The sequence below is a fragment of the Sander lucioperca genome, chromosome 7 (assembly GCF_008315115.2).
Source record: "Sander lucioperca isolate FBNREF2018 chromosome 7, SLUC_FBN_1.2, whole genome shotgun sequence".
Taxonomy (NCBI): domain Eukaryota; kingdom Metazoa; phylum Chordata; class Actinopteri; order Perciformes; family Percidae; genus Sander; species Sander lucioperca.
The window spans coordinates 13,818,610-13,845,905 of NC_050179.1; the positions used below are offsets into that span (position 1 = coordinate 13,818,610).

A 27,296-nucleotide genomic window follows, 5' to 3' on the forward strand; every position below is an offset into this window, starting at 1 on the left:
AGCTGTCAAGGTCCTTTGACCATTCTGTCTCCTAGCTAATTCGTAAAGATTGATATAATTTCTGATGACGAACGAGATGACAAATGACCGGTGACAGAGACAGTAACGTTAACGTTACGCAGTATCTATCCTCCAAAGATTTTGGCGCCTCCCTAGAATGCTTCGTTATTCCCATTCATTGGTTTGTCTCATATATTGTATACAATGCAGTATGCTTGTCTTTAGCTAGCCCAACTATCGTTAGCTCTATGTCTATGTTATAACGTTAGTTGTTCATGTAATGTTAAAATCCATATGGTTTCGTTACAGTAAGTTTTGAGGTTATCTTACTGTTTTTTGCTGTCTGGCACATTCTGGGTTAACGTTACTTCCGGTTAGTGTCCCAAGAACCTTTGAAACCGTTGATAGGTTTCTGCCAAACTTATCACAAGTGCACTATGCGAATAAAAGGTCATTCCTTCCCTGGCCTTTGTTGTACCGCCGTTTACCACCGCTTGTGTCTACGTCAAAAGTGTCACACCCAGATCATGTGGTCAGCCAAAAATGTAACCTTAACTTTAGAGGTGAAATCCTCCGTGATGGAGCGACAGAACAGCGGGCTCACAGACCACAGAGCCGAATAACTAAGCCTGTCTGCTGCCTGAGGAGAATGTTGGAGTGACAGAGCACTGCAGGCTTATAGCTACCTGCCCACACAGGTGTAGGCTACTCGTCATCTGCTCAAGGGGGCTGTCGCCACCAGGTAGGTTTTAACAGGTACGGCCAAGCATCGTCCCGGTGCTACCATCCTAAACCCTTTCCTCCCGGGACCATTGAGATGCACCGTTAACGTTTCGGTGGGACTTCCTTTCGGACTCTGAGATGAACTTAAAGTGGACAGTAAAACGATTTCTTCTTATGTCGTTTTCAATCTCCCACTTGCTGTTACTTGAGGGTAAGTCTGACAGTTTTACTTCTCCAAAATTTTATATTAGTCTTGCAATAAAGTTTGCTACACATATATGAATGTGGACTGCATTCAACAACACAGATGGACATAGGTCTACCATAGAAGATTATTTATATTATTAAGTCACACTACCCTTATATTACAAGTTCTTTTAGAATAGTAATCAAGTAACCTGTTATCTTTATTATCCGTCATAGGTCATTTGCTTTTATAAATATCATAAAGCATATATTGTATAAAATTACTCTCCCCTTACTGCCCCTTCATATTGTTGTGTCCGAACATGGTATCTATCTGCATGCTAAATCATTACAAATGACACAGATGTGAATTGGTAAAACGTTTCTGATTGGACACTTCTGGATCTACATTTAGCTATTTTATTTATTTATACTAGATACATAACTGATACCAATTTTGAAAATGTAATGTTAATTGTATAACTTTGTGTTTAGGAGCTCAGAGCCGACTTTCAGTGGCAGAAGGAAGACTACAGAGGTAACTCAAAAGAAAGAAATTATTTTCTGTCATTAATAGTGTGGCCAAAATATAAGTAATATTTGGTAAAGAAAAGAAAATCATCTCTGCTTTTTTAAAGGTAATTCTAACAGTTGTATAGGCTGACAATGATGAATGCATTTGCACTTTCTGTTTCTGTCACTAGAATGTGTGACAATGTGCACTTGTGCATGTGAGGGTTCAGTAAAGAGTAGTTTGGAGTCCGAATTCAAGTGGTGTAAAGTGCACTTAAGTCTCCCCTCTGACTGTTTCTTCCCACTAATGTGCATGTTTGTGTGTGTGCAGAAGGGCTAATGCACTTCGGAGGAAACGGGATCTCCTCGGGGAGGAGGTTGGTACACTACACCTAAGAGAACCAGAGGAGGTCAGGGCACCCACATGCGCACAACACCCTAACTGGCACAAAGCTGTCTTTGTAAAAAATGAGACACACTCACTAACACATACACTTTCTCCCACTCAACCTGACGCAACTTTTAACTTACAGCAGCAGGTCACCAACGGTACAGCATTGTGCCACTGATGCTGTTAAACCTTGAGAATTATTTAAGGAACTACTCTAAGTGTTTATTGTTCATTGTTTTCCAAGACATACAGACCGCTGCTGTCGGAGGGTTCTCTGTCACGCAGCATTTTACACAACTACACAGCCAGAGATGCCTCTTCAGGTAAATACGCTACTTCTGAGGTGACCCTAAGTGCATTCACAGAAGCTTAAAACTATCATTATCCAGATAGACTGGGGTAAGTGAACTTGAGTTTGTTCGGGGTTTTTTTTTTCCCAGAATATTGCGGCTGCCTCAATGGTGGCTGGTGTCAGGAGGGCGGTGTGTGTGACTGTGCTCAGTTCCAGGCACTGGGAGACCGCTGCCAGATCAGTGAGTAATACACACAAACAACAACGCACCTATATGTATTCCTTTGGTGTCAGATCAGTATTGTCAGAAAATCATCCACATTGCAACCCATTGTTGATTGACAAGCATCATTTCTGGTATGAAGCAGACTAGCTGGTTAGCAGGCTTACAACTTTTTTAATAACAGCACACAGTATACAGTTACATACTCAGTTATACAGGAATGTGTATGAGGTTGTTCATGTGTGCGCATCAGACTCACCAATCATTCAACAAATGTTAATTAAATGCACAGTATTAATTATCATATTTCCCCAAATCTCTCTCTCTCTCTCTCGCTCTCTCTCTCTCTCTCTCTTTCTCTCTCTATCTCTCTTTGTTGATACAAATCCACCAGCATTCAATCAATCCACCCACCCACACACACACACACACACACACACACACACACACACACACACACACACACACACACACACACACAGATTTTACTCCCTACAGCAGCAAATATAAAATCACTTGCACTAAGGTAATAGGGTAAGGGCTGAGTGATGGAGTTTTCAGTTTCTATATTCTGAATAGACTCCTCATACAGTATATCAGGAGATCTGAGGTCACAATTATTGTAAAGACATTTTTCATTTAAACAAACTTATTTAGTGTTGACAGACACACATGTTGGAAACAATATAGTTCCTGAGGGACCAGCAACTGAACTAAAGCTTGAAATTAAATCCTCAAATAAACAATTTACAAGAAGATAAATAATATACATATTTAGCACAATTACATAAAATAAGATTCCTCAAAAAAATCCCTAAAGCCTCATCTAAGAAATATTATCAAGCCTCCCAGCCATAATGTACATCTTGAAGATCAGGATAATAGAGCTGATGCCACGGAACACATCTTCTATAAAATATTAAATACGATTAGGAAATGTTAATTGAAATATGGGTGTCTTGTAATTAACATATGTAAAGAATCATTTTCAAAATGTACAATTTCCAATTCCCATCAGCATGACAAGCCACTCACTGATAAGATTAGAGGATGTGACTCACAGCCACCAGCCCCCACCCCCTCAGATTTTGGGGAGGGTCTTAGGCAGCATCTTGGCATCACTAGCTGGGGATTTCCTGTAACAAAGGGCTTTTTTAGAAAAGTCAGGTATTCATTTTCCACTGATAAGTTTAATGAAATAAAAGATGATGAAATATATAAATATGATAAAAGAGATAGGGTGTATGACTTACCCTCTTAGTTTAACAAAGTGTCAATTTCTGCTGAAATTAATTTGTGTCACCACATGAAACCGATCCACTTCATCATTACGGGAATGTTGTCTGAGTGAATTGCCCATTTCCCCCCGCAGTACCTAACCAGGGCCAGGATAGGGACGGCATCTGCAGGTCGTGGGGTCAGAACCACTACGAAACATTTGATGGAATCTACTTCTACTTCCCTGGAACCTGCTCTTATATTCTGGCCCAGGACTGCCACTCAGCTGCACCACAGTACACAGTGTGGGTAAGAGCATCGGAATTACCCACTTAATATTAAACCAGAATTTAACCTGTATGTATACAGGGTAGTCTGGCTTTTTTTTACAATGACACTAAAATAAAAAATACATACACAAGTCACATTAAGAAGCTAAAATACAGTGGTATTTTACTACTTAAACTAACCAATTTGTCTTTATTTGGCATACAGTATGTTTCTCTTGACCTATTACATCATTTTGCAATTAAAATTTGGGTACAGAAGACTTAGGCCTTTTTGAGTTCTCTTAGTTATCTCATGTTACATTTAAAACTCATGTTAAACAGATGACTTTTCCAGACCTCATTTACAGTAAAGGATAAGTCTGGTGGTATTCAATATTTGTGTTGCCTACAAGTCCCATGAAAAGACCAAAACAATAAATCTGTCCTACTAACAAGCATTGTTTAGTCAAAGCCTGATATAGCTTAGTCTACTGTGCAATACACCTCCATTGTAACTAAAACACATCAGGAAGCCAAACTGTTGCACTGGGTAACCATAAAATGGGAACTGTTGTTTATTTTGAGTCCCCAACAAATGCACAATTTTCTCTACTTTGAGTAATATTTGCTAATAACTACAATGTCCAGCTTTTTTTGGAAATTATTAACAGACTAACCAATTGTTGGTTTTGGTCTTTTTCTGGCCATTTTTTAACAATAACAAACATATAGAATTTCACCAGCTTTATCCATTAAGCTGACAAATAATGCTAACAACATTCGAACATTTGTAACATTGTTTTTAATAGCTAATAAAGTTACTTCAAAATATAACTCTGTCTATCCCTTACATCCTCTGTCATACATTGTTTGATAATCATAGTCTAAGTAAATTAAGTATGTGGCAGTTGGTGGCAGCATCATTACCCGACAGGTGACAGAATGCTAGCTCAGGTTACAGGTCGTGGCTAATCCTTGTTACAGTAATACAGTTCCGTGTTTGCCTCTTTCCATGCCACTGTGACCCTAAAGTTTCTTTTGTTCTCTTCCATCGTTTTTCCTGTCTTCTCAGGTCCACAACAGCAGAGTGTGTGATGGGAGTGTGTATTCATGCCCAAGAGCTCTCAGTCTGTTCTTCCCAAATGAGGAGGAGATCCACATCTCTGGATATCAGGTCCACCAGGGAGGCCGCAGGTGTGTGTGTGTGTGTGTGTGTGTGTGTGTGTGTGTGTGTGTGTGTGTGGTGTTTCTGCTGTAGAAAGAAAAAGACAGAAAGATAGATTTTATGAGGTTTCAATAAAACATTTTGTTACAAAACTGTAAGAACAGAAAGGGGAAAAAAAACAACTCAGTTACTCACCACACCATCCACACAAACCTTGAGCATGATTTTCAAAAAGCTCACTTTCTCTGCCACACTCTTGACGTGTCTGTCTCTAAAATGTCAGGTTAAGTCTGCCTCAGACTGTAGGCGGTCTGTTTATTGAGCGACTGGCTGATTACCTGCTGGTGAAGAGTGTGTTTGGCTTCTCTTTGGCCTGGGATGGAGGCTCGGGCGTCTACCTGAAGATGAGCGAGGAGCACCAGGGTGCCCCCTGTGGCCTATGTGGAAACTTCAACCACCTTGCTGGCGATGACCTCACCACCTCCCGTGGTAAGACCGGTCTGACTGCCCACCCCCCCATCCTTCTATCCCTTCTCTCATCACCCACTCACCTCAATTATTATTATTATACACTCAACACTGATTCTGGCCAATTATAGTAGCGGTGGGACCTGAAGAGACTAGAGTGAAGGATTGGGGAGAACTGATAGTTTGGGTTTGAATGGCTGCAAGGAGCAAGAATCTTTCCTCAGATTAACAGTAATATGAACTGCTAGCCCCTACTTGTTTGAGCGGAGAGCTGTCCAGTAGAGTGAGGATGAGCTCAGAGAAAGAGCGTAAACAAGTGGAAAGGCTCTGACTATAACGCTAAAATGGACATAGTGCATTTACAAACACACAGTTTTAATCAGATCTCCTCTAACCCAGTTTAATTATATTCCATCATTCCATTTTATGTTTAATGTAAATGTGTTTGACATTGACAAAAGTGTTTGGCAATAAAGAAGCAAATAATTATCTACCTGTTTGAATGGTTCATCAACTGTACAGTATCTTTTTCCCTGTGTATGTGCTTAACTATTCATTTTCTATATGTTTCTTGTAGCTTGTGTGCTGGGTGTACATACACACTGTATGCGTGTTGGTTGTGTGTTTTAGGCATTCGGACAGATGAGCCTGCATTGTTTGCTAACAGCTGGGCAGTGGACCTGCCTCATGAGAGTGCCTGTCCCTCAGTAGACCTCGACTTCAATGGGCCCTGCCATTCTGAGTCAGACATGGATGTAAGATCCACACTCTACTTAGTATAACTATTGGCATACTCTCAATTGTATGTCACCACAGAACACAATATAACTATCTGTACTGCTTGGCAGAAAATAAAACTAGTAAAGTTAGCTTTTTCATAATTTAAATATTAAGCCCTCTGTTAAGGTTTTTAGTGAATGGTCCTTGTGTGTTAAATGACTGCAGCAGTATTTGTTTTGCTGTATCTCTCTGTATATTTTATTATGTGCATTGCATTTATACCATACTGTATTTATTGTGAATGTGTGCAGGATGCCATAGAGAAATGCAGCGCACTTCTCTTCTTCCCGTTTCTGTCCTGTCATGAAAACATTGACCCAAATCCCTTTGTGGCCAGCTGTGTGTCTGACCTCTGTGTGTAAGTCAAAATAACTTGCTAGTGATTATTGATACATTCAACTTTTTCTACACCCTCTGTTCTCCGTGTTGTTATCAGTGAAAGCCCGGATACAGAATAAACCTTCCATCACTAGCTCCCGTATTGGCTTCAGTTGTGGAGAATCTTCAAATACATAAATAATTGCACTTTCCCAAAAACATTTAATACATTTATTTATTTATTTTTCTCCAGATCTGATGACGAGGAAACGTTTTGTCGAGCCTTGGTTGAGTACACTCGAGCCTGCTCACATGTTGGATATCCAGTAAGAGAGTGGAGAGACAGCTTCCCTTCTTGTAGTAAGTTACCACTGCAGCTCTACCTACATTTATATTAGGTCAACATGTATTCAATGTTCTGTAATCTGCCTTTGCTCAAAACTCAAGTGTGTGTGTTTGTATGTAGACGATGGCTGTGAGGAGAGTTTTGTCTATAGAGACTGTATCAGTTGTTGTCCACCCACCTGCACATTTGAGAAAGAGTGTCTGGGAACCAACTTGCATTGTCTGGATGGCTGCTACTGCCCTGATGGTATTTCATTATCTTCATAATTTCACAAGTTATGTTTAGTTGATTGACCTCTAAACTAGCTCTAAACTTTGCAATCCTCTTTCCCACAGGTCTTATCCTACAAAATGGAACATGTATCGCTGTTTCTCAGTGTCCATGTGTTTACCATGGTACATCATATGTACAAGGACATGTGCTTCAACAAGGATGTAGTGTTTGGTAAGTGTGAACATGTATTCACGAGTGAGCATATACGGTAGCTTTGCTGTTAACCTATCTGTATGTTCTTTGTTAGCGTGTGCATGGGAGGAGTGTGGAACTGCACTGAGAACAACTGCACAGGTAAGTCTGCGTTTTTTTGGAAAGTTACTAAAGGGGAAACTGTGAATTCAGATTCATTACTGTTCCTCTTCCCCATTCTAGTGGAGTGTTCGGTGATAGGTGACGTGTTTGTGACGACATTTGACGGTAGGATGTTTCTCCAGCCGGGGGCGTGTCAGTACGTGCTGGCAAAGAGCCGCAACAGCCGATTCACCGTCACACTGCAATATACTACCTGTGCAGAGGTAGCGTGCATGATTACTTGCATACACACATGAGCACACATTCACCAACCATGCAGTTTCCTTTCTACATAAATATAACCTGCCCTTCTGTGTGGTCTGTGTTCCTACAGCAGCAGGTGTGCATTCAGTCGGTGACAGTGGTGTTGGATGAAGATGTGACTCGTCAAATCACTTTGACCAGAGAGGGGGAGGTGATAATTGGTTTAAACCCGGCTCCTGTCTTTCCCTATGTTGATGGTACGAATTAAAAAAGCTCTTTGATACACCATAGGTTTATGTTACCAATTGCATTATCAAATCCAGTCAGATCACACTGACACAATTCCTCTATGTACTGTAGTAAAAAACAATTATTACACCTACTGTCGTTTTTTATAGAATATATTTCATCTTTGATCATGGGTTTTGATGTTTGTTTCTGGGTATATAGATGCAGTAGAAGTGCGGAAGCTGACCTCTGTGTTTACACAGCTGAAGGCAGGGATTGGTCTGAGGCTGCATTATGATGGTCAAGGGGGGCGGGTCTATCTGCAGCTGGCTAGCCAGTGGCGTGGACAGACGCTGGGCCTTTGTGGAACCTTCAATGGAAATCTACGAGATGACTTCCTGTGAGCGTGTACTTCCCACTTATAGATCAATGTTGAAAATGTCACTTTACCTGACTATGATTGTGTGTGTGTAGGTCCCCAGCAGGTATGATAGAGGGCACTCCTCAGCTTCATGCCAACGCTTGGAAGGTTTCATCTGCTTGTGTGGCTCCAGTCAACCTGCCCATCATAGACCCATGTGAGATGAACCAGCGCAATGGTAATAATGGCGTCATCTATTTTTCAGTTTTTTTTTTATTATTATTTTGGGTGTACTTGCTATTTTTTATCTTGATTTAATATTAGGAAAATGGAAAGGGTGAAGGGTGGCCTGAAATCAAATTAAGCCAGAGAATGCCTCACAAGAGGGGAATAAACTTAATGGGCTTAAATGCCAGCAGCTCTACAGACTGCACTGTACATCCTCACATCCTAAATATGATTGTGATACTGGCGGTTGTACAGCTTTTAGTTGCAGGGTATCTTAGTTCGTTCAGACTAAAATTTCAAATGTGTTAAACAGGGTTGTGTGTTTGTTTGTGTGTATATATTCTAGTGTTCTATGCCTCCCAGTGTGAGGTGCTTTTGGGGAGTGTGTTTGCCCCGTGTCATGGCTACATCAGTCCAAACATCTACCAGCAGCAGTGCCGCTACCAGGCCTGTCGTTGCGGGAGCAGCTGTTTGTGCACAGCACTGGCTCACTACGCTTACCTCTGCTCCAAACACGGAGTCAACGTTAATTTCAGATCACATGTCTCTGAATGTGGTGAGTACTTGGCTTCTGGGTTGCTTTTATCCTTTTAGCTTTAATCTTTTACAGATTATAACTGTGCTATATGTGTGGATTGAGTATTTGTGTTTGTTTCAGAAGAGTAACAACATATACAAAGAGTTTGAGAGATGACATTGACTTAGGGGTACAGTATATTAAACGTGTATTACTTTGTGTGATTGTGTATTTACTGTACACAGGAGTGGTGTGTCTTGGAGGCATGCTGTACCACTCTTGTGTGTCGTCTTGTGGGCGGTCCTGTCGTGCTCTCTCTAGCACGGAGACGTGTAACCCTGACGACTGTGCCGAGGGGTGTGGCTGTCCAGATGGCAGTTACCATGACAATGTGCGCCAGCGCTGTGTACAACTGTAAGACTTCGCCACCTACATATATCATCCTAACTAAGTCATCAATTGCTATTTGGCAGAAACACACATACAGGAAAACACCAGCACAAAAAGCATGGTCATTAGTTAATGTAATTAGAATAATGTCATGAGTTTCTCCTCAGGTCTCAGTGTCACTGTTACTCAATGGGTGGTGTGTCACAGCCAGGGGAGGTGAGCTTCAGCGCCTCTGGCCCCTGGTGAGTCACAGCGGTCTTTGACCTTCACTGAAAAGTGAAAACTCACTTTGGCTGCTCTACTGACTGCACACAGTGTAACATCCTCACACTGTCAGATACGTTTGAGAAAGCAATAAAAGCTTAAGTGAGACGTAGAGCACTAACCTTGTGTTTGATAACATTACTCTCTTTCCCAAACACTCACCTCTTTTTCTCTCCCTTCCTGTCTCCTCCATCAGCCTGTGCAGAAATGGGAAGATGGAGTGTGTGCCAGAGGAAAAAGGTAACCTCTCCGCACTCCCCCCTCCCTTTAGTTCCTGCTCTCGTTCTTTCCAACAACAAAGTGCCGTTTCAAGCTGTGTCCCTCTTGCTGAAATCAAGAGCCTTATGTCTGTGGTTGTAGCTTGTTTCCCATGACTTGCTGTTGCGTTTGATGTTTAAGGCGACTAAGGCATTGATTTTCTTGAGTGTGTGTGTGTGTGTGTGTGTGTGTGTGCGTGTGCGTGTGCGTGTGTGTGTGCACGCACATTGTAGAGCCAGATAGTGTAGAGGTCGGGGAGTGTCCAGAGGGGAAAGTGTACCACAGCTGCACCGAGCAGAGAGGAGGCGTAGCCTGTGCACCGACCTGCCGTAACCTGATGTTGAACCTTACCTGCCCTCCCAGCACACCATGCATCCCTGGCTGTGTCTGCCCTCCTGGGTAAAATAAGCATCTACTGCTTTCCAATATTGTTATGTATTTGTTTTGTATTTGTATTTGTTTTTCCAGTCCACTTGGCGAAGCATACTATATGTTTTTGAGTGATTTCCTACCTTCCAGGAAGTCATGTCTTTCTGTTAATTTAATTCAAATGTGCTTGCAGTTACCATGCAATGATTATGTAACTTTGGCACAAAAACAAAGCATCAGCTTAAGGAAGAAAAATGTTAATTGTAATGATTAGCAAAATCAAGTTTCTGCAAGTGGATTTTCATACTGTAATGAAAGCGACTAAAACCAGTGGCTGCCTAGAAGCTGTCAGTAGTTATCCTTAATCAATGGGCAAAACCATGTTTAGTCTTGTGAAGGTGTATTTATTCAAGGAAGACTGACAGAGCATTTAAAGTTGTGTGTGCTTGACAATATACAGTGGAGGGTTATTTTATGTACTTTCCCCACCTACAATATCTTAACAGTATCCAAAATCTACACTTCAGGTCACATACTGTATAGGTTTTAAATTAACACAATGCAATATGGGTTTTAAATCGGGTGCAAGTTCTGTACCTCCTACTTGATTCTGTTTTATCTATAAAGGTTGGTGCTACACCATAGCGAGTGTTACTTTCCAGAGAACTGCCCCTGTGCCTGGCTGGGCCTTGAATACCTGCCTGGAGAAACTGTGGAAACATCATGCTACAAATGGTATTCACCTTTACTGTACTCTCCATTTACTGTGCAGTAATACAACAATATAATTTCCAAATTAACATTTTACTGCATTAAGTATGTGCAAGTTTCCATGTAGGATTAGAACAGATTTCTAACAAACTATATCTCAGAACATATAATTGTATAATTTATAGTACAATGAGTTTCTCTTAACTTTCCTCATGTGCATCCACCTGTCCGTCTCCTCAGTGTCTGTCACCGGGGCTATTTTAACTGCAGCCACTCACCATGTCCAGCTGTGTGTACTGTCTACAGCGATAGACACTACCACACCTTCGATGGCCTCGAGTATGACTACCACTCTGACTGTCAGGTCTACCTGCTTAAAGTGAGTATATTCTGTGTGTGTGGATCTCTGTAAGTACAGTGTTACATGTGCAAATAAAAGTGTACAATGACGTAATTGACTTGACAAATGTACGGACTCAGGCACTGGAATGTGTAATCGAAAATCACATATTTCTACCACAAATGCTAATAAGGTGGTGTCAAAGTGCTTGTGCTCAACTGTGTCAGAGAAGTGTGTGTGAAAGATGGGGTGTGTTTAAGTGCAAATAAGGAGCAATCTCCACGTTTCCCAGCCAAAACGGATTTGGATCTGGTAAAGAAGAGCCAAGCTTGTTTCTAACCTTGGAAGAGAGAGTGGTTTTTAATTAGAGCAGCACATTAAGGTGTGTGTGTGTGTGTGTGTGTGTGTGTGTGTGTGTGTGTGTGTGTGTGTGTGTGTGTGTGTGTGTGTGTGTGTGTGTGTGTGTGTGTGCTGGTGGGTTTGCACCATGGTAATGCTAGCAGACGTTGTGCAAAGCTGTAGCAACACAAAGAGACCAGTGTTCATTTTAAACCCCAGGACTCCTACGCTCCCAGGGATATAGAATTAGAATTAGCAGAACAGACATTCCAATTCAAACCTAACAGGCTGCCGGTGCAGAGTCAGACCTGAAAATAATGGGGAAGCTGGTCAGAGCTCAGTCTTAATAGCCTGGAATTGCTTCCTCCTCACCTCTCATGTATCCAGAATGACACTGTTTCCGGTCCATCATGTGGTATTCAGATATTGCATTTCTGGCTGCTGTGGCTATAATAAAATGGAAATTATGAACAAACAAACAAAAACATTGTGTTTTGTGGATGGACAGAGATGAGAGACTGACGAGACTTCCTTCCCTCGCAGGAGTAATATTTTGTCTTTCCCTCTCACCAGAGTGCAGGAGAAACCGAGGTGTCCATTGTTGCCCAAAACAAGGATTGCTATGAGAGCGGCATTGTGTGCATGAAAATACTGGTCATTCACGTGGGACTTACCAAGATCTACTTCACAGACAACTCTGGCAACCCTGTACGGACTACACACAATTAATCACACTCTCTCTTTACCAATCTAGCTATGTACCTGTGTCTCTTTTCCTCTCAAAAATATATAAGTGAAATATATCAATAAAAATCCACTGATTAAATCCACTGTGAATATCAGTCTACTTTGTTTGTCTTGCCTCAGAGCCCGTCCACTGTTATAGGTCGAGGGTCAGAGTTTGAGCTTTGGAAAGCCGGCTACTACACTGTGGTCTACTTCTCCAATCAGGATCTGACCATCCTCTGGGACCGCAAGACAACTGTACATATTAGAGCTGGACCTCAGTGGAAGGTCTGGACTAAGAGTACATTTTACAAATGAAAGTTTTTAGTGTCCTCAGATATACATACATATATACAGTATATACTGTATGTTGACTGTTATGTTATTAATCAGGAAACAGGCTCAGTGTCTTTTTTTCTTATTTAGGGCCTTCTCAGTGGGCTATGTGGAAATTTTGACAGTGTGACAGTGAATGATATGACCACCTCCAGCCACATGGAAGTCAATAATGCACAGACCTTTGGTGATAGCTGGGCCCTGGGACAGGTATGAGTCAGCCCAGCTCGATTCTCCCCTGACCCTCGTTCCTTTTTCTGTCTTTGTGTATCTCCCACTCACTCACTCTTTCACTCCTCTCTAGCTCTCTGTTGCTCCTGTAATTTATGTGTGCTTGTCTCCCTTGAGTCCAGTGTGATATTTAAGAGTAATCAGACACTCGGATCACCTTCTGTGTGTGTTTTGTGTGTTTTAGTGTCAAAGTGACTACATAGTTGAGCGACCGTGTGAAGGCGACTTGGGCAGACAGCCGTACGCCAAGAGGGAGTGTGCTCTCCTCTACAGCGATGTCTTTGCACCCTGTCACAACGTGGTGAGTGCCATTGAACTGATGCACACACATACACATACACACAAACAAACGTCCGTATAGAGTGAGCTGTAGAAAGGTTATCTTGCTTGCAGCAGGGGACTAGGGGTTTGTGAGGGGTTATGGGAACAACCACTAACTGATCCCAGTGAATACACTGTTCCTCAGAGATAAATACCAAATACCACACCAGATCCAACGCTACACACACAGACACACACCTGTATGTTTAACTACAGTATTGCATGTCTCTATGTGGCCAGCAGATGGTGCTATGTATATATGTAAAGTGGCCCCCTCATTAAAACCGTACTTTTTTAAATTTTTTAATAATGTGCATGTCACTAACACTCTCAAAAGAGATAAGCACAATAGCCATGTAAGTAACTAATCCTTTTATATTTCTTTAACAATGCCTTTGTTGTCCCGTGTGATTCATTTAATGTGTCTTTTTATAATTTGATTATTGATGTTAATTGTTCATACAGACACATTGCACATGAAAACATCATTTATTAGCACCTTGTTAATAAAGTAACATAGAGTAAGTGAATCCTGTGGTAACCTGTGGCTTTGCATTCCGTTTTTATGACTTAAAAATCATTGTAAAAAAGAAGTTTCACACAAATAAATGGATCCGACGTGTAGGTCACTGCTCCAAATCTTTAATATATAAGTGCATGGTTAGATAACACTTTCTGAGTTTTTCCTTTTGCATTCAGACAAGAGAAGTGACTCTAGCTGTTCAGATTTCTTTTTAAAACAGAAGTAAGGTAAGTAAGATGTAAAAACACCAGTGAAGTTCGCCAACCATCCCAGTTTTAGTGACTTTGCTGGAGTTTTCTTCATATTCTAATTGGAGAGAAAAGCACCCATCCAAGGAAGCCACTTCTAAAGCTTGCTTTCTTGAGAAAAAACACTTTTTTTCCACAGTGTATAAGATAGGATTAATTAGTATCAAAAGCTGTATGATACTGCCCACATTTCACAGATTGTATTAACATGTTTTTTGGGATTGTTCCTAACTAATATAGAAAATAAGAACATGTCTGAATTACTCCAGAGTACCTTTTCATTAACATGGCTGTATGTAATTGCAAGCTGGCTGCTCCACTCAGGATGCAACACCCAACCTAATCACAATTTGAGCTTTTTCTCACATTTAAAAGGATAATAATACAAATTAAAGTTTTGATGGGATGGATTGTGCTGTTTTTGTGCATTACAGTAGACAGTGTCAAAAACACAGAGGCCCAGTTAAATTTGCCTTTGGACACACCAACTCATTGCTGACGCATTTTGTCTGTGTGTCATAGAGCTCATCTGATCTCCTCTGCACCCGAGGTTGACCCACATTCCTTTGTCCTGATATCTCATCACTCCTTCCCTGTCTGAATTATTGACAACTACTCACCCCCTAAACAGTTTACCCCATCGAGATTGGCCTGGTTCACTTTATGATTGTGTGTGTGTGTGTGTGTGTGTGTGTGTGTGTGTGTGTGTGTGTGTGTGTGTGTGTGTGTGTGTGTGTACGTGTCTGTGTGTGTGTGTGTGTATTTGTATGACCACGCTGTCCGTACCCTTCAGGTGGATGTGGCCTGGTTCTATAGGAACTGCCTGACAGACACTTGCAATTGTAACCGTGGAGGAGACTGTGAGTGTCTCTGTACATCCATCGCTGCATATGCACACAAATGCTGTCAACAGGGGGTCACAATACACTGGAGATCACCCTCTGTCTGTCGTGAGTACACACACACATGCTCATAGTGCTTAGACCTACTCTGTGTTGGTCAGAGACGTGAGCCCTGCTTACCTCTTTGACCCACTTTTACCAGTCCTTCTTTGCAAACACCAATATTTTTGATCTCAGTCAGATCTCAGAGCTATTGAAATGCTTTCTAACTTCTGAGCTGTTTGGTCTCTTTCAGCCTACGATTGTGAATACTATAATCAAGGTATGTATGAGCATAAGTCGTTTTCAAGTGTCTTGTTTCCAAACCTTACAGACTCTGATTCCCTGCTAGCTTGTCACCACTCTAATTTCTCCTCTTTCTCTTGATTCCCCACAGAGCTAGGCGATGGCCCATTTTCCTTGGTGAGTGCCGTTTATAATGACACCATGTTTGGAGTGAATCGCACCAGCAGCTCAGTGTTTCCTCTGGTGAGAGAGAGACCAGGGCAGTTGCCTGCCCCAGGCTTACTGTTCAACTTCATGATCACAGCAGGCTTGCAGAAGGACAGAACATCACGTGAGCATCCACATTCACACAATGAAACATTACTACTCTTTGTTTTTTGGGTAAATTAACCCCCGTTTGCATATTTTCACAGGTGTCCCTGTGGTGTCACTGGAGTCTGCAGAGAGACCAAATTATTTCCTTGTCGTGTCAGGACGCAGCCGTCTTCAGTTGGAGCGCTGGAGTCGAGGGCCGGAGTTTAATCGCAGGGCAACCTTTATCCAGCACCAGGGACTGTTTCTGACAGGTCGCACCTCATTCGAGCTTGTCGGCCAACCTGGAATCTTTCTTACACTGACACGCACTGCTGCACGAGCTCAGAAATATGACACCTCAGAGGGCTTCAAAGCCAGCAGCAGCTTCAAACTGGAGGGTCAGAAACACATACATGTACCCAACACACATACACACGTGTGTTTACACACACACACACACAAAAACTAACAAATCAGGTGTTTTTTCCTCTCCTCTGGCAGAGAGCAGTTTTGTGATACCGTATCGTATGATGTGTGAGTGGCGCTACCAGGCCTGTGCAAGCCCTTGTGTCCACACGTGTAGTGACCCAGATGCCACCCGCTGCCACTTCCTGCCTCCGTAAGAGGCTTGCCTCATTAAAAGCACTTATACAACTAACATAATCAATGCTGAGCTCAGGTGCTGAAATAGTTTCTGTGTGTTGCAGTGTGGAGGGCTGCTTCCCACGGTGTCCCAAGAACATGGTCCTTGATGAAGTCACTCGAAGATGTGTCTACAAAGAGGACTGTGAGTACAATGGATGAGTGTTTTGTCTTAAAAATGCCATAGAAAAGTTTTTTGATGCAATATATGTATTGTAAATATTTACTTTAATGTATTTTTTTTATAATCAATACAAAATATGTATTGTAGTATTGGGGTACAGCTACCACAGCTGCAACATATATATGATAAACGGGTTAGGGGTAAGGCTTACCAAATTTTAAACTGCCCTGATCACCCACTCTTTGGGGAGTTTAATCTGCTCCCCTCAGGTCGCCGATTTAGGCTACCTATGTTAAGAACTAGATGTGCCAGGGATTCTTTTATTCCTGTGGCTATTAGGAACCTGAATTCACTTGATTGACATCATTTGAAGATTTTATACAGTATGTGATTATTTATTTATTTATTTATTCCTGTCCATGTTCATTATGACAGATTTACCTGTGTACTGTCCAATTGGATTCTGTCATTGGTTTTGGGGGAAGGAGTGTCTCCATTGATGTGTTGATGTGTGTCCGGTGTTGTGTTTACAATGTTGTTGGCATCTGGTGGTGCTTTTTCTGTGTATGTGTTTTTAGACATCCTGCTGCACACTAAATTTCCTTTTCTAAGGATAAATAAAGTGGAATTTGAACTTAATCATCTCTACTAGGTGTGTCTCTTCCCCCAACTCCGACACCCTTTGCATATGTGACGCAGTCCAACAGAACTACGACAGCACCAACAACAACTCCAACTACAACCACAACCACTACGACTACTACTACTACCACCACAAGGCCGAGAACCACAACCACCACCACCACCACCACATCCACCACTACCACAAGAGCAACAACTACCTCCTCCACTACTGTAAGGCCCACAACCCCCACTACCACTCCCACTACTCCCAGTACAACATCAGCCACTGAGCGTGTCACCACTCAGCTCACCCCTTCTTCATCTACAACTCCTGCTGCTCCTCCCACCACTATTGTTTCTACCACACTCACTCCCTCAACCCCGTCAACTACTCTCAGCACGACTGAGATGACCCCCACTCAAACTACGGTAACAACAGGGGTCACTACAACCACCAGCACAGCAACACCCTCCATTGTATCCACTGAGGCTACTACAGTCACCCCGACTTCTTCTCCTCCATCCCCTACTACTCTTTCTTCCACCTCCTCGCCCTCCACTCCTACCTCCCCCACCATTACCACACCGTCAACACCATCGTCAACATTACCAGCAACTTCCACCCCACCTCCTCTAACCTCCGCCTCCACTCAGCCACCACCCACCACAGACGTCACCACTGCCCCCACCTCTACCACCTCTGTACCTGAAACGCCCACCGAAACCACAACCACTCCTCAGCCTACACCCGCGGGTACAACCATCGCCATAGAGACCACCACGCCAACAGACACCTCAACAGTTGTTGTGACAACCACAGCACCATTTCCTACAACCTTTGAGCCCACTACTGAGCCAAGTACCACAGAAATAATCCCAAGCCCTGACACCTCTCCGATAACAGAGGAAGCATCAACCACGCATCCATTCCTCTTGCCCACTTCTCCTTGCACAGTAAGCCTTTCTGTTAAAGTAAACAGTGAAACGGTTAAAGTTCAGTACAAACACACATTTTTCATAAACCTGTACATAATCATTTGGAAGATAAATGTGTGTATTGAACTTGATAAATTGGGACAGTTATGCTAGGTGTACTATGTCATTGATTACTTACATGAATGAATTCACTATTGAAGTGATTATTTCTGTATCTATAGGCCTTTATCACAGCAGGCATTTTGACTTGCTTGAAACGTGCAGGTGTTACTAATAACATTAACAATGCCTCGGTTCTATTCAAGTGTCCCAATAAGCCATGACAGTGTGACTGTGAGCCAGCATGGCCCTGAGCAGCTAAATGAAATTTGGGCAGCATTCATTAAATTTTTCATTAAAATAGGGCCTATTCTATTCTGAGAAATGTAGTACATAAAATGCTTTATGTGCTACTTACAGAAATATTAGTAGAAACACTACATTGCATAACTTGCAACATTTTTATATTCTCAATATGCATAGTATTACGAGTATTATGTATGAATCCATAATCTATCTGTACTATGTAATAATGGGAGGATATGGAGACTGGGGACAGAACAGATGTATAGGAATGCAAATGTTTGAGTTTAGTGATGCAAAATAAGTCTGCTGATGGCTATGAAGGACTGATGTGCCATGTAAACAAACTTTGTAAAACAAAATGTGTGTCTTTGTCTCCTCAGCCTCCGTACTCCTACCGCATCGATGAGTGTGCTGAGCTGATCTGTTTTAATGGAGAGCTGCTGCTTCACAACTCCTCTCTACACTGTCGCTACAACACCACCCAGCCCCAGTGCAGTCTGTTGGGCCTGCCCATCCTCATCAACACAGACCCCTGCTGTCCACAGTGGCAGTGCCCCTGTAAGTTTTGGTTGTTTACTTTGAAAAATCTGAATTTCCCAGTGATTCAGTATAAGCAGGTGTAGTTATTGGAATCCATCGTTTGCCACAACAATCTGTGTTTGATTTTATTGATATAATTTGCTTTTGCCAGGTCGCTGCACTGTGATGTCAGACCTGCGTGTTATCACATTTGATGGCAACAATGTGGCCCTGTATGATAACGGCTCTTACATCCTGGTTAATCTTCCCAGAGAGACTATTATTGGCGCCGTGGAGAAATGTCCGACCAGCCAGGTAACATCCAGAATAAAAAATGAACTCATAAAACATCTGAAAACTATATATTTTATTGTAAAATGTTTTTGTTTTCTTTGTAGAGTGTAAACTCCATCAGACGAACTGTGAGTACAGTCTCTTAATTCCCTACAATTGTGTTTGCATCAAAATCTTTTAATCATTCAATAAATATTATCTTGTATCATTACATTCTCTAATTTCATTCCCCTACAGAGTCCTACAGGTGGAACATCTGGTCTGTGTTTTAAGAAGCTGAACATTACTACCTCCTCCTACAGAATCATTATCAACCGACTGGATCGCAAAGTGAGTCTTTTACCTAATTTATTGCCAGGAGTTCAACTTTTTCCACGCAAATAATGTGGTTCCTGTGCGGCCGTGTGTCCATTTGTCTCTAGGTGACAGTAAACTACAGACCTGCTAGACTTCCATTCTCCCGTCAATCTCTTTATGTGGAAGACACAGGTAGCATGTACCTGATCCACACACCTGGCGGGGTCAGCATACAATGGTATCACAGCACCGGCATCATGGTACTGCAGTACATCACTCCTTATAATGCATCTGTGCCCACTCGAGGCCTGTGTGGTGAGTCCACACACACACACACACACACACACACACACACACACACACACACACACACACACACACACACACACACACACCAGCATTGACTACATCAGCAGTGGCCTCAGCACTGGCTTCTGTAAGTGCCAGCTATCAGCACCTACAGACTTAATGTCTAAACAGCAGCATCACTTTGACTTGAGTCATTATGGGATATGACAATTTGAGATGTTGAGAGCCATTTGGTTTAATTAGGCAGTTTCACACACACATTGTCTCACTTCACATATATATATATATATATATATATTGCTCACTGAAAATGCAGCAGTATAACACACATACACACACACACTCACACTAAACATCTGTCTGTCCATTATGTCAGGTTGTTGTGATGGCAACCCAGAAGACGACCTGAAGCTGCCCAATGGTACAGTGGTCAGAGAGGTGGGAGACATGGTGCTCTTCCTGCAGGCTTGGAGAGTCCACACCACTGATGAAACTGAACACACACGCAGAGTCGGAGACAACTGCACCATCGAGGACTGCTCCACCTGTCTCTCCATGCTCCGCCAGAGAGCCTTCATGCCATGCCACAGCAAGGTAGCTACTGTATTTACACAGCATTTTACAAGCGTGATCGTCTTTAGCTACTTTGCCATGACTTCAGTACAGTAGATAAGTCGATTAGTTGACAAGTCAATGAAGGAAAGTTAATCTACAACAATTCTGACAATTGATTTATCATTTAAGCAATTTAGCAAGCAGACATGCCAAACATTCTCTGGTTCCCACTTTTCAAATGGGGTTTGTCTCTGTTTTATATCATCATCAATGTCTTTGGGTTTTGAAATGTTGCTCGGATAAAACAAGCTATTTGACAACGTCACTGTGTGAAATTGTCATTGCCATTTTCAACCTTGTAACTAACTAAACCATTAATGGGGTCTGTGATCCCCAAAAAAAACAACCGCTCAATAATGTAAATAATCATTAGTTGAAGCCCTACAAGACTCTGGCCGGCTGGTTGTGTGTTTGCAGGTCGCTCCAGAGCAGTTCTGCGACATCATGTGGGCGGGGGACCTGCACTACAAGGATCACCAGTGTGACTTTCTGGCGGCGTACGTGGCGGTCTGCTACACACATCAAGTCTGCATCAGCTGGAGAAGACACAACTTCTGCCGTAAGGAGACACGGGCAAAAAAAAAAAAATGACATGTACGCAGATGTACTCATTAATGTTTTTCATTTGCTCATGCATTTCTAAGTGCCTGTCACTCTGTAGCATTGCGGTGTCCTCCTGGTAAGGAGTATCAACCATGTGTGAGCACCTGCGCCAGCCGCACCTGTCTGAACACAGAGTACTACGAGGAGACCACCTGCTCCTTCATTAGAGAGGAGTGTGTGTGCCGCAGTGGAACCATCCTGCACCGTGCTGACTCCCCTTACTGTGTAACTGAGGATCGCTGTGGTGAGTGACAGAGTAATTACATGCCTTTGTGATGAATAGAGAGTCTGAATCAGTTTTGGACTGCTTTATATCACTCCTAGACTCAACATACAGGGCATTTACTTGGTTCTGATGTATCCAGTGTGCACAGATAATGAGGGTAACCCTCGGTCCCCGGGCGAGGTGTGGAATGGCTCTGCTCGCGGCTGCTGTCTGTACAAGTGTATGGAGAATGGCTCTGTGGTGGCTGTGGAGCCAGACTGCAACTCTGTCCCTACACCGCTGTGTGAGAGGGAAGGAGAGTATGTACTGGATGTGTTGGAAGAAGGAGCCTGCTGCCCGAAGAAGATATGTGGTGAGTTTAAAGATTAGGTTCTTCTTTGCTAAGCAAATCATCTGATCCAAATACAAACTTCTGGAGATTGAGAGATTGAGATGGTGGTTTAATCTTTTCCCTTCATTCTGCCTTTAAGTCTCACCCTTCATAGTAATATTATATTGCTGATGATGGTTCACCAATTCCGTAGCTAAGAAGTATCCCCAAATACTTCTAATTTCAGAGACCAAAAATCATTTCAGTGAACATATAACCCATTAAGTGATATTTCCTCCTTGTCTCATTTGCTCCTTCACTACTTGTCAGAGTGCAACATGACCATCTGTGACAGCGAAGCTCCACCTTGTGATAATGGGAACCGGCTAGTGATTGGTTACAGCGCTCTGTCCTGCTGCCCAGAGTACAGATGTGGTGAAAACAAACTATTTAATTTCTCTACTCTTTCCAAAGTTTTTAGACATGTTGTAAAATCTTTGTTTAATGTGATATATTGGCCTGAACCTTTACTTTCACTAAACACTTTGCTGTGACTGGTCTTCCTCAGAGTGTGACCCCATGGCATGCCCTCCTGTGCCTTCCCCCAACTGCAGGGAAGATCAGTTCCTAGTGGAGGTCAGGGGGGGGAAATCCTGCTGCTATTCTTACCTGTGTGGTAAGTTTTAATTGTGGTTCACAGGTTAGTGAGTCTAAACTAAAAACAGAAGTCTTTAGTATGAGGTTGGCAATCTGCTTTGTCTCCATCTTTGGCACCTCCGTCAATTACAGCAACAAAACTGAATGTGTTGTTTGTGTTTTTCTGTCTGAGCAGTGTGTGAGTCATGTCTTGAACCCATTCCAACTTGTTCACATGGAGAAATTCTGGCCGTGGATCTAAACTCCACCAACAGCTGCTGCCCACAGTACCATTGTGGTAAGTGTGTGAGAGTGTGTGTACTGTATATGTGTGTTTTTGTGTCTGTGTCTTCAAAGTAATGTTTCTACTTTCTCCAATGTGATGCAGTATGTGATGTCAACCTGTGCCCTGAATCATCTGTGACCTGTACACCTGGTCTCTCTTTGGTTCAAACTGCTGTCCCCGGACATTGCTGCCCGCAGCACCACTGTGGTACACACTCAAAAACACTCACATAATGTATACATCCTATTTTTTGCTGGTGTGTGTTGAGTTTATGACTGGATTCATTTCAGGCATTGTTATGCCTGTCTCGTACTTGCGTAAACTTCCAACACATTTAACTCTCTCTCTGTCACTCCCAGAATGCCAATGTGAGGACAGCTCTCTCCCCATCTGCCAGGTGGTAAGTCAGCAAAAAGCTGCATCACAAGTCCCTGTCTAATCAGGTCTTTGCGAGAAGGAAGAAAAAGTAAGCAAATTCAGTTAAGTCAGCACTCTGTTTTTCTCTCAGGGGGAAGTGCTGGTCGAGGTTCTAGACAGCAGCACCAACTGTGACTGTCCTCAGCATACATGCCGTATGTGTAACGCAACCATGACATCTCACGGACACACACCTGACACTAGGGTGGCAATTGACATGCTGTAGACATTGTTTCATCCACTGCTTCGCACTGCTTCGACTTCCAGGCTGCCTTGCCATATTTACCATGAAAAAAGGTTTTGTATTTGTCATGTACAATATGGTATGATTTATTTATCCTATGGTTGTGTGTGTGTGTGTGTGTGTGTGTGTGTGTGTGTGTGTGTGTGTGTGTGTATGTGTGTGTGTGTGTGTGTAGAGAAGGCAGAGGTGTGTCTTTTCCAAGGGGTAACAGTGCTGAGCCCAGGCCAGTCTCTGGTTCAGTACTTTGAAGGAGAGCTGTGTTACACTGTCCACTGCCTGCATCAAAGAGATCCAGACTCTGGCTTCTACGCAATGGAAATTACCTCTGTCAACTGCTCCCAAAAATGTGGGCCAGTATGTATCCAACACATTTACAACATTTAGCACATTTTGATAGATCACATAATCATTGTGAGAAGCATTTTTCTGATTTCAACTCTTCTTCTTATATAGCTTTAACACCATGCCTCATCCACTTCTCTTACCTTCTGCATCTTGTACTCATCCTTCACTTCTGTGTCTCATCTTTTTAGCACCAGGTGTATGTAACCTCCATAGACCCTCAGGTGTGCTGCGGCTCCTGTAAAAATGTCTCCTGTACTTTTACCAACGAAAACGGGACAGCAGAGCTTTTCGCTGTAAGGACAAACACATCCGCATGTGCTCAATGCGCTGCTTTTTTGAGCAGTACTGATTCTAATTGTGTGTGTGCAGGCAGGGAGTTCCTGGGTGGAGAACTGTACACGTTACGACTGCATGGAAACAGCAGTGGGAGCGGTGATACTTGCCTCTGGAGTGATTTGCCCGCCTTTCAATGACACAGAGTGTATTCAGGTCCGGACCTCTAAATGTACTATATATCTGAATTTAAGGTTAAACTCAATCACTGCTCACACTTTATGTAACATACATTACAATCATAGTCTTTTTTTCTTTGATGGAGCAGTTGACACATACTTATATATCAGCTTTCAACTATCTGCCAATTATGACTGGAGGCTAATTGGTTGGTGCAATCATATTATGTATTAAAATGTTTATTTTGGACTCTTTGGTGTCCTTTGAAGTGTGTTTCCCATTAACTCTGGTTTCGCGTCTCGTACGCTCTTGCAGAATGGCGGGGTGGTTCAGAGCTATGTGGACGGTTGCTGCAGGACATGTGAGTCTCCATATTTATTTGGTGCTTCTGGTAATGCTTTGAGCTGTCAATCAGAGGGGTGAGCGCCTTGTTGCCTGGCAGTGGATGGGCTTATTGGCTGAGTGGTTGGGGGTGTGGCCTGTTGTAGAGGGTGGAGATAAAGCCTGTTGTTGGTTGTATTACTACATTTCCCACAATCCCTGGCTTTACCAGTTTGTCCCCAAATCTTCTGTTGACATATTCAAGAGCCAGCACAGCTCAGACAGAAGAGATAGTTGGTGGGAAAACTCAAGAAAATAATAATAATAATAATAATAATAATAATAAAAATGTAAATAGAATGATGAAATATGACATTTTATATAATTACTAAGTCAAAATACAACTTCCTGAACTTGTGCTTTCAAGACCTATTAACTGTCCTTGATGTCTACTTTACAAAATAACATTATGTAATAAGACATTTCTAAGTTGTGTGTGTTAAAGCTTAAATAAACATGCAGTGGTGACATTTTCGCTCTCTGTGGATTCGGCATTGCAGCCTCGCCCGCTTGCCTGCTTTTGCAGTGACCTTGCCGTTTGGCCAATCAGGGTGCTCCACGGTGAGCGTTTTACCAATGAGGATGCGAGATGGTGCAGGGGTTAGAGTTTGCCCTGCTGAGCTGCTTTTTGTAGTACATTAAATGAGTTCCTTGGCTGGGTGCCTGGAGCGGCCCAAAAAAGCAGTGAAATCCATGTGCATGCCAGCTGCACTGATTCCATCCTCTGTGTGTTTCTGTGTGACACTGAATTGTGTATTCTGAACCAAACGTAACCTTGTGTGTGTTCTCACAACGTTCTTTGAACCCGATGGCTGCAATCCTGACGATGCTCCCAGGTTCTGGAGTGGGTGTTTTACCATTTACCGTTAATCCCATAACCCCCACTGGTAGTACTAACTGTGACACAGGTACCACCATCTTGCACTATCCCACTTACAATGATTCTTTGGCATCCTGACACTCAGTGACTCATTCACTTGCACTTTTATAAGCCTTGTGTGAATGTGTGCGGTGTGAGTCTATTTTTATGTTTGTTTGTGTGTCTTGTCTTTTCATTTTTTTCCCTCTCACTGGTTAATACAACATTAACAAAATCTAACCTTGCATAAATCTCTAGTGCAAAACCATTCATCAGACAATATTCATTGTTAAATATAATAGAAAAGGCTTTGTTATATCAAAGTGTTAACGGCAGTTGTGAAACAAGCTCCAGTGTTACACAGTCATCCATTAAGAACAAGCTGGAGTTCATCTACTCTTTTCATACATTCCATCCCTAGACAGAATCCTTTTGACCAGCTTTGATTGGCTTAAAAGTAATGTTAAATGTAGGTCAGTAGCCAATAGGAGAGCCGGATCTCTGCTGTGAGAACTGTGCCCCCCCCTGTCACCCAACTGTCAATCAAAGCAATCTCCTACTGCTGGGCAACAAAGAGCCCAGCTCAATAGGCCCTTTGAGGGTTGTATGAGTGACAGATCTCTGCGGTAAAATGATCAAAGAGTGTGTTTGTGTGTTTGCGTGAGCATATGTTTACGTGTGTGTGTGTGTGTGTGTGTGTGTGTGTGTGTGTGTGTGTGTGTGTGTGTGCGCGCACATTTCTCTTTGTATGTTTGAACTACTTCATGTTTTCTGCTGTGAAACGGTATGCTGTGTTAGTTGTTATTGCTCAGACAGTACTGTGTCTCTGGAGTTACTTCTGGTGTTACTCTGTCTATGCATCTGATGTCTGTGTGAACGTGTGTGTAGGTAAAGAGGATGGTAAGACATGCAAACGTGTGGCCATTCGGACTACCATTAGAAAAGATGACTGCAGGAGCAATGCACCGGTGAGAGAAGAGAGACATGCTAACTAAATGAAGAGGCTGAAAAAAAATGATTATTAGTAGTATGAAAAAACAATTACAAGGCAATACAGTTATGCCTTGCCTTATGCCTCCTTCTGTCATCATCCTGTCTCCCTCCTCTTACAGGTAACAGTCTATTCTTGTGATGGGAAATGCCCGTCTGCCACCATATTCAACTTTAACATCAACAGTCACGCCCGGTTCTGTAAGTGCTGCCGTGAGAGTGGACTACAAACCCGCTCCGTCACACTCTACTGCTCTCGCAACGCCACAGTCGTGGAGTACAACTTTCAAGAGCCTCTGGACTGTTCCTGCCAATGGAACTAAATCAATCTATCGATCAAGTCATTTGATTTGTCACATGTAATCATATAAGGTACAATTCAGGGTCCAGGCGGAGCATGAAAACCAGCCATGTTTCATTTTATTTGTCGTAAACATAGTTGTAACTGAAAAAAACTGATGAAGTGGGAAAGTAGTTTCAAGTAGTTCTGTCTTCACATTAGTCTTTATTTTCTTCAAGACCTGCTGTGCCAACCCAGTCAGCTTTCTAGTGCTTTCAAGTGATGGTACAATGCCGTTAGCCTCTTATCCTACTGTATATTAACAATTGATTATGTTGACACAAAAGTTGTTGCATATTTTATATCCGCTGTTGGGATATTTTGGTTTGTCTTAGGAGATAAATTTGGCCTCTGTACAAATAAAAATGTAATGCAAAGCTTTGTTTCCTTCGAAAAGTTTGAGTTTCTAAAATGTGACCTTTTGTAGTTTCCGTATTTTGAAGTAAAGTAGGGGAATAAAAGATTTAACAGTGTGTTTGTCTGAATTATTGCAAGACTGACCTCATAACCTGCAATGTGACCTTTTCACACACCCTTCCAGTTTCTTCTCAAACCCTTATTAAACGCACACACTCAGCATCTGTAGTGCTGACATGTGTTTGTGTTTCACCTCTGAGAGCTTATTGCTGTGTGGGAGTCACCTCTTCATAACAGAACCCCTCAGTGGACTCAGCTCTCTGTCCGTCAATCATTTCTCCTTTTCACATTCCTGTCATTCCACATGAGCCAGCACTTTCACCACACCCCAGGTCCGAGCCAAACCATTCTCACCACTGCGTTGTTATGAAAAATGTGGAGCATATGCTTATTTTAGAGGTTTTGGAAACATAATCCTAGACATGTCTGCTGTGACTAACGGTTGGTCATACAGGGGTGTAAGGCTGGTGGCTTTGCCCACTGAGCACATCTCAATTTCCCACAAAGCCCCACCAAATCTCTTATCCCCTCAGTATGCCCCACATCCCCAGCCTCCCCCACCTCTCTCCTCAGGAGCCTATAGCTCTGGAGTGGCCATGTGCCCGTGGTT

General features: G+C 42.5%; 1 protein-coding gene across 4 annotated transcripts; it reads left to right on the top strand.

The window, feature by feature from the left end:
* The first annotated feature begins 702 nt into the window (after positions 1-702).
* otogl (otogelin-like) lies at positions 703-26,742 on the top strand. 4 transcript variants are annotated; one of them, XM_031293362.2, is made up of 58 exons: positions 703-934; positions 1,405-1,447; positions 1,754-1,799; positions 2,058-2,136; positions 2,254-2,346; positions 3,701-3,855; positions 4,888-5,009; positions 5,264-5,469; positions 6,079-6,203; positions 6,480-6,586; positions 6,800-6,906; positions 7,013-7,138; positions 7,228-7,336; positions 7,413-7,459; positions 7,541-7,683; positions 7,794-7,920; positions 8,114-8,291; positions 8,366-8,490; positions 8,827-9,036; positions 9,243-9,411; positions 9,555-9,629; positions 9,848-9,891; positions 10,143-10,308; positions 10,906-11,013; positions 11,230-11,368; positions 12,242-12,376; positions 12,536-12,682; positions 12,821-12,940; positions 13,146-13,262; positions 14,847-15,003; positions 15,191-15,217; positions 15,332-15,511; positions 15,594-15,872; positions 15,976-16,093; positions 16,182-16,261; positions 16,893-17,818; positions 18,526-18,703; positions 18,837-18,979; positions 19,063-19,086; positions 19,196-19,288; positions 19,381-19,570; positions 19,941-20,158; positions 20,597-20,738; positions 20,841-21,026; positions 21,148-21,360; positions 21,649-21,753; positions 21,887-21,994; positions 22,151-22,252; positions 22,343-22,447; positions 22,600-22,640; positions 22,749-22,812; positions 23,077-23,255; positions 23,435-23,539; positions 23,616-23,735; positions 24,015-24,060; positions 24,917-24,988; positions 25,828-25,907; positions 26,052-26,742. In XM_031293362.2, exons 1-58 carry the CDS (start codon positions 862-864, stop codon positions 26,250-26,252), a joined length of 7,923 nt encoding a protein of 2,640 aa, XP_031149222.1. In that variant the 5' UTR covers positions 703-861; the 3' UTR covers positions 26,253-26,742. The 4 variants fall into 4 exon arrangements, with proteins under 4 accessions (XP_031149222.1, XP_035858943.1, XP_035858944.1 ...); XM_036003050.1 differs by having other exon boundaries at positions 7,797-7,920; XM_036003051.1 differs by lacking the exon at positions 24,917-24,988.
* Positions 26,743-27,296: the final 554 nt, after the last annotated feature.